General features: G+C 36.8%; 1 protein-coding gene across 5 annotated transcripts in view; it reads right to left on the reverse strand.

Moving 5' to 3' along the window:
• The window catches only part of BBX (bobby sox homolog (Drosophila)), a 258,107-nt gene that overhangs the window by 74,859 nt on the left and 171,998 nt on the right, over nt 1-11,250 (reverse strand). For all 5 annotated transcript variants that reach the window (XM_004675232.2, XM_012732817.1, XM_012732804.1 and 2 more), the window contains 2 exons: nt 5,466-5,661; nt 1,635-1,702 (listed from right to left, as the gene is read on the reverse strand). In XM_004675232.2, coding sequence (XP_004675289.1) covers nt 1,635-1,702; nt 5,466-5,661 — 264 coding nt within the window. The remainder of the gene's footprint in view (nt 1-1,634; nt 1,703-5,465; nt 5,662-11,250) is intronic.

The raw sequence follows: 11,250 nt of genomic DNA on the forward strand, positions 1-11,250 counted from the left end.
ATTAGAATGGATTCTCTTTTCTAAATCATTTAGCTTTGTTTCTTCCACTTAAGAATTCTCAAAAACAGTTGCTGTTCTTCAGAAATAGAAGGTCAACCACTGTGTTGTTTCAATTGCTTGTGTCTAAAATTCAGCTGTTCTTAAAAGCAGGGAGAAAAATCATCGAAAAGAACCCATGAAGCAACCTTTTAGCAAGGGAAAAATAAAACATTCCTTTCTTTGACTAGCATTTCATCTATCTCTAAGTTTTATAGATGTTTATTTGCTTATATTTGTTTCTGAAATTTAAAAAGAATGCTAATAAATCTCAGGAAGAAAAACACCATTATAAGCTAATTTGTTAGAAAAGATTGTGCTAACTCTGACATAAGGGTGTATTCTTGGAAACCATGAGTGAGACTGTTGAAAGGTCAAGTGTGTATTATTATTCCAACTTTCACCTTTTGAAACATGTTTAGGCTACTACACCCAAGTGAGAGTTGGTCTCATATAACATATGGTAGCCACTATGTTATAAACAAACTGGTGTCAGACTTCAATTGTTTTAGGAAGTACAAACATACTGAACAATTATGTAAAGGTACAAAATCACATGTTTATATTTTTTCAGCTGAAGATTACTACAATGTAAATAACTACCAGCACATTGATTGACAAATTTTGGTTTTTGCAACTCTGAATTGAATGCAATCAAAATAAAATTAAACTACAAGTGCCAATAATTATGTTGACTACGAACATAAGCTATATGGAAAAAAAACGAAAAAAAAAAATTTTTTTTGTGATGTAACTATATTACACAGTATCTTCTAAAATCACTATTTGATTAGGATTTGGCTGTAATATGTATGACATATTCACAACTTTTTAAAAAATGAAGTAAAAAAATATATACATGTGATAAAATTGAGCAGACTGTGGTATTCTCCTAAATAACTCCTAGGGTGGGGATTGAAAAATTTCCATCTCAAGTCCATGAATGTGGTAAAATAACATGACCTGCAGGTTAATTCTTCTGGCCTTTATTAAATGGGTCTGGAAAATAGAGGAGTTTCACAAATGCAAATTATACATGTTAACTACTCCTACCTGCACAGCAAAACTATTATCTAAAAATGTTTAGCAAGGACAGTCCAGTAACTGTATAAGGGAATAAAATAACATTGAAACCAAGGTCATGGGGGCCTGGGTCCTTTTCATTTTCTACTTTTAATAATGAAACAATCTTAGAAGACCGTATTTCCTGAATTTCCGTTTCAAATTATTCACTTTCTAGAAAGACCAACAGTTTCATGCCTTTTAATTCTCATATTTTTATTAACAAGTCTAAATGAGAACGTCACAAAAGGAAGGAAAGTTACTGAGTAAAGGAATGAATCTTAAGACCCACTCTACAGGCCTATAAAACAATCATGGTACATAAATGCTAATGATCTGTATTATTGCCATGTCTTACCATTAGCCTCATGGTTACTCAAAGTCTGCACCCGCATCTGTGCTCTTTTAAGAGGATTTGATATTCAGATCCTCATTGAAAAAAAAAATCATGTTTGTTCATGAGCTATAAACAGTGAAACTGCTATCAACCCCTATCATGAGCAGAGGGGAGAGGGATGAGGGAGGAATTGCCTTACCTCTGGTGTGCCGAGAGCATGTTCCCCAGCTAAAAGCAGCATGCTCAGGCCTCCCATTTGAGTAGGATCTAAAGTCAAAAACAAATAATCAATTTACAAGCGTCCAGAGTATGAAAGCAATATTTGCAAAGATTATCAATAAAAAAAAAAATCAACAGAACTATGGAAAACATTCCAAACTCCTTAACAATGCAGCAATACCCTGGCTGCATTTATGTATTCAGTACTCACACTTCTGTGAATTGTAAACACCACTGCTGAACTACCATAACATCATAGCACTTTTGTCAATATTTTAGCCATTTGTAATAAGAATTATCTACTGATGTGATGCGTCTTTCCTTAATGCATGGGTGATGTCTGGATGGATTTTTTCTTTTTTTTTTTTTAAGGAAAAGAAAGCTTATGCTTGTCCTCCTATGAAATTTGAGATGATTACTCTCAAATTGTTAATTCTGTTATGTGAAATCTAGGCCAATAAAAAGAATCAGGCTATCCGAGGATCTGGAGAACAGAGAGAAACTTTACAGATAGATCTCTAAAGTCCAATGAGTGTCATCAAATAATGTTTCTGTCAAAACTTTTAAAACAAACATAAACAACGATGTATTTCTGGCATTTTAAATCTTAGGGGTATAATCAGTATCTTGCCTAATATAGCTAAGACTTTAATCCTTTTTACATTACTGAAGGTCTGTTTTCATTCTTTCAATAATCAACTGAAACAATAAGATGAAATAAAAGCATCAAAGTAATATATTTATAATAGTTTGTATATAAGCAAAGAAAGTATTACAGACAAGAAGCCTATATCCTTTAAGGTTGTCATAAATGAAATGGATTTCAGATATGAAGTAGATTTCAGAACTGCAATGAAAAAATGCTTAACTCGGTATTTATCCTAGCTTCTACGACTCCTCAATAATGCATTTATAATTTTAAAAACCTCCCTGCAATTAAAAATGAGGCATAGGTATAATGTAACCAGAGGACATGTAGATGTTTTTCTTATATTTTGGTTTCTAGTTTGGTATCTTTGTTTAAAGAGGTATATTTATGTGCATTTTTGTATACAATCTGTCTCAAAACTCATGTAGCAAGTCTGACCAAACCTTACATACAGTCAAATTAAAAAAAAATTTTTTTAGGAAGCTGAGGTAGTTTTTATTTTTTAAAAGAAGTTACTAGAAAGGAAAGATGTCACCCAGTGATAGGGTAGTCAAGCTTCTTAATTCGAAGTTAGAAGGCAGAGACATATGGAGATAAACTTACTGAATACCTAGGAATACTGGCTGATTTGAACAAAGTTCTTTATTGTTTTATGATTCCATCCTTACTTAAGTACTAACTTTAAAAATTTTTTGGTGATTAAAATACACATCCATTTAAAAATAAAAATCAATAGAAATATGAAATGAATGTAACAGAAAATAAAAGTCTAATTTGATTTTGGGAACAGCTAAATACTTTTGTAGTTGTCATTCTAGTTATCAGGAGGACAGGGTGGATGCTTTGTGATAAGGATAAGCATGTGCTGGTTCAAATTTTATGGTAAAATGAGAACATACTTTAACCTAATAATTTAAGTATATACCCAAAATGATTTTGCAGCAAGTTTGTATGCATATACTAAAACACAGACCAAGAAGTCACCATCCTTTATTTTAATTTATACTTATATACATTATTTTAAAATATTAAATACATACTTATATAAATAGCATGCTTTCCCATCATTGAGAGAGTCTGTACTAAATTAAATTCTATACAGTACTGCCTTCTTGATAATAATTCTTGACTCTTGGGGTGTTCAAAATAGCAAAAGGGTTATGACAAGGACTACTGCACAAACAAGAGAGATTTACCTATGCTGAGGAAAAGCTTAAACTGGCCTCTGTAACCCCTGTAATAGCCTCTGTATTCAAATAACTAAGCACTATGTTATAAGTAAAAGCCAATTAATTCGTTTTCCTTGTGTTGAAAGGGAATACAGAAATATCAAACCATGGTTCTCTACTATGCATTAGCTTAACGAGGGCTGAACATGGATCACCAAATTCAGCACAGGGCCTTATAGAATGTGATAAATTTGAGGAAAGTATTTTCCTTCTGTCCCTATATTTTACGTAAAAGAATAGAATTTTTAAAATCTGACCTGTAAATATCTCGATTTAAGTCAAGATTGTACTTTTCAATTTATAGGTTAATAAACTATCAAATGGTGCCACAAAGAGTCATCTTTCATATCTTTCTGTAGTTCTGCTAATAGTTATAGTTTGGCTGTGGATAGCAGTTGTGATGCAAAAAAAAAAAAAAAAAAAATACATATTTAAACTTACGAGGGCCCCCTTGGTGGTGCAGTGGGTTAAAGTACTATGAAGTTATCTGAAGCCACTGCAGCATGAGTTGAAGTTCAACCCCCAGCCAGGGAGCTAACACACATGGCACAGCAGACTTCTTCTGACCTACCACTGCTCCCTCAGCAGTATATTTCAGCCAATCTGCCTGTTCTGCTCACCACTCTGTCTCTGGTGAATCCTCTCACCCCTGGCACCTCTGGCCCATACCCCAGTTCTTGTATGCATAAATAAATAAATATTTAAAGAAATAACAGCAAAAAAAAAATAATTAAAATTAGGGGGAAAAGTAAAGGATAACAAACAAGACTCATAGGAACTCAAAAGAGAAGTCAATCACCTATATATTCTCTTTTGGTCTCAACATAAAATATTTCAGAAAATATTCTGATATAATCTGGGAAGTCCAGAGAATTCAGCAAGACTAGCAGCAACTGAGTTAAAAGTAACAAGGACAGATCCCTATGTCTTGACTATTCTGGAATATGCAGAAACTTCACTGGCATGGGGCAGGGGGAGTTACCTAGAATTATACTACAGTGTAGTACAAGCCATCACCTGAAGACTTTCTTTGCCCAGAATGTTGTCATTATACTAGACAATATTTCTTAGCATATGCATATGATGTCACTATTGGCTACTATATAAAAATGAAGTGCCATCATAATATTGCCCAACATCCTTTCCCAAGCTTTTCTGTTACAAATGGCTCACTGCTCAATTTTGAAGAAAACTTGTCTGAAATAATGAAACAGGAACCCTATAGCTTAATACCACTATTTCCATCCTAAATTCACCCTGGCAAATTCTTCTGCTGATTACTAAACTCCAACAGCCAGGGAAGATAGAGCCCTTGCAGGGGGGAATATAAATACTTTATTTCACGGTAATAAAGGCTTCAGCATTCCTTTACCACCCAGAGAGTATTTAAAGTCCCATAACAAATGGGACCATCTGGAACTTTAAATTGGCCTGGCACTTTCAGGAATGAAGGTGGGAGGGGGCAGGATGGGAATTCTCCCTGACACAGCTGTCACATCCATCTCAGATGGTGATGGACTTGTTATATTCTTGCCCTCCATGTTTCAGATCGTCAGATGGTCCATGTAATTGTGACTTTCAAGCATTCTTGATAACTAAAGTGCTTGCTGAGATAGCTTGTATATGCGTGTGTAAAGAAGTTGGTTACATTACAAAATTTCCTAAATTTCTGATAATCTTCACTTTGTTCTTTTTTCCCCATATTGTCAATAGAGGGATCCACATACGTGTATATTAGTCTAGTAATATATTTTTTTTCACACACATTCTGTGTATGTCATACTCTTAAGCTTTAATATATGCTTTGTTTCTGCCATTGCCTTCTATTAGTCAACAATTTTATTCCATTCTCACTTTGTACTGTTAAAAATGCTGCTTATTTATACTGCCCACCCTTAAAGAACAGGTAAATGTAACAGGTATTTAAACTCACCAGCCATTCCAAAGTTAAGTTGAGGCATTTCTTCAGTTTTTGCTTTCTTGGGGCTTGGCAAGTCTCTTGAAGAGTCCGATGGGAAGGCCCACAGTTTCTTTCGTGGATTGACATTGGGTGTTGGGGATTTCACAGGCTTGTTTGTGGTAGGACACCATTTGTAGCCAGGATTTGCTTTCATAAATGCATCTTTATACTATAAATAAAGAACAGGTAACATGGTAGATTAACACATAAATTTAAAAAGTTTTTTTTTTTTAAAGATTTATTTATTTGTACATACAGAACTGGGGTACAGGCCAGAGGCTCAGGGGTGGCGAGAGGCTTCACCGGAGACAGAGTGGGGAGCAGAACAGGCAGATCAATGAAGTACACTGCTGAGGGGAGCAGCGGGCGGGTCAGGAGAGGTCTGCCACACCATGTGGTCACCTCCGGGGCAAGCGGGAATCGAACTTATGCGGTAGTGGCTTTAGCTTCTTAGTGCAGTGCTTTAACCCGCTGCGCCACCAGGGAGGGCCAATTTAAAAAGTTTTAATAGTCTTCACCTCATCTCCCCTACCCCAATTGAAATAATGAGTGGAAAAATACTTTTTAAGAACTCCTGTGACTCTCCTCACAAAAGAATGGCAATCTCAACATGAGGGTTTAAAGACTGAAGGTGATCTCATCTACTATAAAGTTCATTTGTGGGATTATAGGACAGAAGTAGACCATTTTTTTGACCTTTAACTTTCAGTACCCAAAAAGCTTTTGACACTGGTAAAGAGAGGTACTTATTTGTAGTGGCAAAAGCCAAGGGCTCTGAAAACAAGTAAACCAAAGTTAAAACCCTAGCACACCGAAGGTATGGTGACAAGGCCGGATGTCATCCTCAGTTCCCATAAACACATAATACCACCAGTGTCTTTTTACATTATTGTAAACAGTGATGCATCTCGTGACACCTATTTCAAATTATCAGATACACATTACAAAATTGAGTCACTATCAGGACCAGTAATCAGATTCTGCTCACTGTTTGATATGTTAAGCACTGTGACAAATTAATGCTGTGCTTTTGTGAACTAGTAAAGTAGTGCAGGTAAATTTAACAGGCCAAAGTAATCAGCTATGGATAAAAAAAACCAAGATTCCGCATGAGAGACAGAGAACAAGGCAGGGCAAAATGACATATAACTCTTCAGTTATTTGAAGACACAGAGTCATGTAGAGGAGAGGAAGTTGGGATGCAGAGACTGATGAACTGAGTTCAAAATCCACTTCTGTTATTAATCCCCTTGTGGACGTGAAGCAACTTGTTTAGCCTTTGTCAGTCTCACTTACCCTGTCTATAAAGTGTGACTGCACCTGCCAGCATCCCAAGGTTTTGTAATGAGCACCATGATCACAATGTTAAAGTGCAAGAGAACTGTGATAGGGGATGTTGCCATTAATTCATCACAGACTTTACATCTGTCTTGGAGGTTTCTGCCTTTACTGGCGGTATCCTCTTCCGATGGCTTTCTTCAGTAACCCTTTCTCCCCGCTCTGCTACTTCTACCCTCTTTCACAACAATAAAATTAAAATACATTTACTGCTATTCCTTTCATATTGCCAAAAGCTAGATCATTTGGTAAAACGTACTTTTCTATGTATTCTCCATGTTATGACTGCTACTTTATTAAATTAATGTAATTCTTCAAGCCCATAAGTTTGTTCTTAAAATTGATGATTCTATGTATGAAACGATTTAATATAAACACCAAATACTTTCTGATTTAACCCAGTATGGAAAAAGGTTTCTTTTATCCTGTTGTAAGGACAATATAAGTAGTCCAAATTAAGACTTTTTACACCACTTCATTTTAAAATTATATACATAAACAATACTGTAGAAAACATAATGCAATGTTAATAGTCAATGGTTAGTACAAAGTTACCTTTACTCATTTTCTGAACAGCTTCCCACCTTCTGTTTTGCTAAAAGGTATATATTTGCATATCGATACATGTTACATATAAAAAGAAGATAAGCATAAAAAGCTAAGTCACAGTTCCACTTTTCCTACTAAGGTAGTTAAAATGAGATACAACGCTAGAGTTAAGTGAGGATTTACCATCACATAACAGAATATGAGGTATCAAATGTGACAAGCAACACACTAAACCAATGCATTCACCAACAACAGAGAATTTACATATTAAGCTGAAGCTGACAAATAGCCCTGTCTGCTGTCTGGAGGCGAGAAATGACAAATGGCTAGGTGTGGTGGAAATGGAAGTAACAGACACGTGCGTAGTGATTGTAAAAGGTACGCCAACAGGTCACACAAAGTCATGTAGACAAAGGACATTACTCTGTAAGATTTTTAAACAAGTTGATTAACATACTGTCATGCAGAAATTATTTTTTGGTAACCTGGATTTTTTTAAAGAAGTCCCCATTGTGAAAGATGCTAAACATGTCACTAGCACGCAGATTTCTTCTGTTTCTTAAGTGTCCTCCTCTCCCCTCTAACAATGATCAGCTGGATAAATCCTTTCCCCCATAATTACTCTGTTTTCAAATTGGATTGTTTACTAATCCATGATTAGCCAAGCAAAGTTATTCTTTCATTTTACATTGGCCAATGAGTCTCCCTCTGGCTCGCCATGAAAAATGGTTTTTGCAAAAGGTCTATTAAAGGGAAAGCAACCTATGAGCTGAAGAATCGAGGACAAAAGCTGAGATTATCAAGTTTTATGGAAAAAAATAAAGTGAGAATTCACTGTTGCGAGTTCACTCTATCACAATATTAATGTTCCATATTCTTAAACACCATGTAAATGTTCCATACCAAGGCAACAATCCACTAGTTCAACCAAGCCTGCATTGCACAAGAGTATTAAGAATAGGTGAAGAGAGAAAAGAATAACTCAAGTCAGTGTCCTTAAGGAATTTACAGCTTGGCCAAAGATGCCATAAATTCATGCAAAGACACAGGTGGTGTCTTTTACCCTGTTTGTCCTAGTATTTTGCCTTGTCTATGACAATGGCATTAGTATGTACCAAAAGACACATAGGAAAGGGTGAGGGCGGAGGCGCAGAGAGCCTCCGGGTGCGAGGGTGTCTATCCGTCCTTGGAACTTGGCACCTCATCAATCACTTACTCTGATTCAGCTCATCAGAGACAACAGAAAGGCTTAATCATTTGTTGTGATGAGGTTATTAGGAAAGGGATTACAGAGAAGGCTGAGGAAGGGAAAAATGAGGGAAAATTGGCTACAGTCTGATGCAAATAGCTGAGTGAAGATATTAGCATGCTGATCAGCCATGTGGGTAAAAATCCATCATCACTGGGCTGGAAGGGGCAAAGAGATAGGTTCCTCTCATATAGATTTCCAGGGTGGGGCTGTTCATTCTGGGGGTGGGAGGGGATGTTCATTACCCCCAAGAACATCAATCACAAACTACTGGTCCTATCTAACAGATAAACTAACCTCTTCCTAAAGCTATGATTTTCAAAATCTCCCGTTAAGTAAAAATTCACCTATGGTTCCTTTTCTCTTTATAAATTTTAACCAGGATATGGCAGACATGGCTCCTGACGAGGTATTCAATAATGCTGACTCTCTTCTCTTGGACTCCTGTCACCAAAGCACTTCATTAACAACAAGAAGTCAATTCTTTAGTAACAGTATTCATCATACCCTGTTTGGCCTAGTATTTTGCCTTGTATATGACAATGGCATTAGTATGTACCAAAAGATAATATTGTGTTAATCTTTTAAAACCTGTATCTCAATGTTAATAGTTCTCCAAATCATTTACAGGAATGGGAATTTGATCTAAAGCACTTTAATGCCAATGAAAGATACCAACTGTGTGGCGGGGGAGGGGAAGGGAGAGAAAAGGTGCTAATTGTCCAGTCATTTTTTTTTATTTAAAGGCTTAAAAAAATTTATTTATGCACAAAGAACTGGGGCACAGGCCAGAGGTGCAGGGGCTGTGAGAGGATTCACAAGAAACAAAGTGAGAAGCAGAATAGACAGATCGATGAAGCAAACTGCTGAGGAGAGCAACAGGAGAGACAGGAGAGGTCTGCTGTGCCAAGTGTCACCTTCGGGAGGGGGGAGTGAACTTGCATTGGCACAGCTGTAGCTAGCCTACAGTGCTGCATCCCAACCTGTTGCACCACCAAGGAGGGCCCCCAATCCTATTTCTAGCTACTGTTAAAAGTCTAAGTGAGAGGGGATGGTGTATGAGATCTACACAGTGATCTATACAAAGACCACTGATACTAGGGCAAATATATGAAAGTGTCATGAAATAAAATCTACCAGAAATGTACAGAAGAGATTACACAGGAAATTATCTGATATTTAAGATATAAAAACACATTATTTTATAACTCTGTAGGGGGTAAAGGGAGCACTAGCATAATAAATCCCAACACAGCTGTATCTCTGAATTCTGAGATAGCTATAACACTTCATAAGCAGGCAGAAATGACATTATATAAGGGTGGGACAGTAAACAAAGATATTTTAGAAGTCACACTAATTTGTATTTCCTTTTTTTTTTTAATTATTTATTTATGGATATAGAACTGGGGTACGTGCCAGGGATGCAGGGGGTGAGAGGATGCACTAGAGACAGACTGGGGAGCAGAAAAGGTGTATGTACTGAAATACACTACTGAAGGGAGCAGCGGGTAGGTCAGAAGAGGTCCACTGTGCCATGTGGGTCACCTCCCTGGCTGGGGACTGAACTCGTGCTGCAGTGGCTGTGGTACCTTCATAGTGCTGTGCTTTAACCCATTGTGCCAACAGGGAGGGTTCACTTGTTTTCTTTTTTTTTTTTAAGATTTTATTAATTTTGCATACAAGAGCTGGAGTATAGGCTAGAGGTACAGAGGGGTAAAGTGGGTTCACCAGAGACAGAGTGGGGAGCAGAAAAGGCAGATCGACGGTAATAAACTGCTATGGGGAACAGCTGAGCATGACAAGAAAGGGTCTGCTGCACCACATAGGTCAGCTCCCTTGCTGGGAATCAAACTTGTTCTGCAGTGACCGCCCATGGCTTCAGTAGTGCTGAGACTTATCCCCTGGTGCCACTTGGAGGCCCCGGTTTTAGCAATTTTCTTAACCATTTTTAAACTTTCCTCTTAACAAAATAGCGCACAGCATGGATTTGTAATGCTGTAAACCGTGCAGCCATTTTTTATCACATTCCTTCTAATGACCACAAATTCCAAAGTAATCAAGATTCACTACAGTTACATATTACATACTATCTAAGTATTAAGTCTCACAATTAATCTAAAAATTGACATCTGAAACCAATACCAAATGAGTTTTATGAGGTCCATTTTAAATTATCAATTTATCACTCATTAATTCACTATAAGATCTATTCATCACTAGCTATTGGGATTTATAAAAACTTGTCATTTTATTTGATTTGAATATGTAAATGCTAGTGTTTACTAACAATTAGCATATGAGCTGATATTTCTAAAATCAAGTAGTTTGTTCACTTAAATGAGTATCTACCTTGCTGTGGAGGTTAATAATCACATTGAACAGTATCTGCCAGTTTGGGTAAATAATACATTTAGTATTGGAGATACCTGTGTTTCAGAGTAATAACTTTGTATTTTTGTAGCCCTTTAGTGTGTTAACAATTTCTAACAAAAGCAGTTAAGAACCACAAGGTAGGGCCCTCCCTGGTGGCGCAGTGGGTTAAAGCACAGCACTGAGAAGCTAAAGCCACTTCATGAGTTCGATTCCCGCCTGCCCTGGAGGTGACCACATGGCGCGGCA

The sequence above is a fragment of the Condylura cristata genome, unplaced genomic scaffold, assembly GCF_000260355.1.
Source record: "Condylura cristata isolate star-nosed mole 26May11 unplaced genomic scaffold, ConCri1.0 scaffold00003, whole genome shotgun sequence".
Classification (NCBI taxonomy): Eukaryota; Metazoa; Chordata; class Mammalia; order Eulipotyphla; family Talpidae; genus Condylura; species Condylura cristata.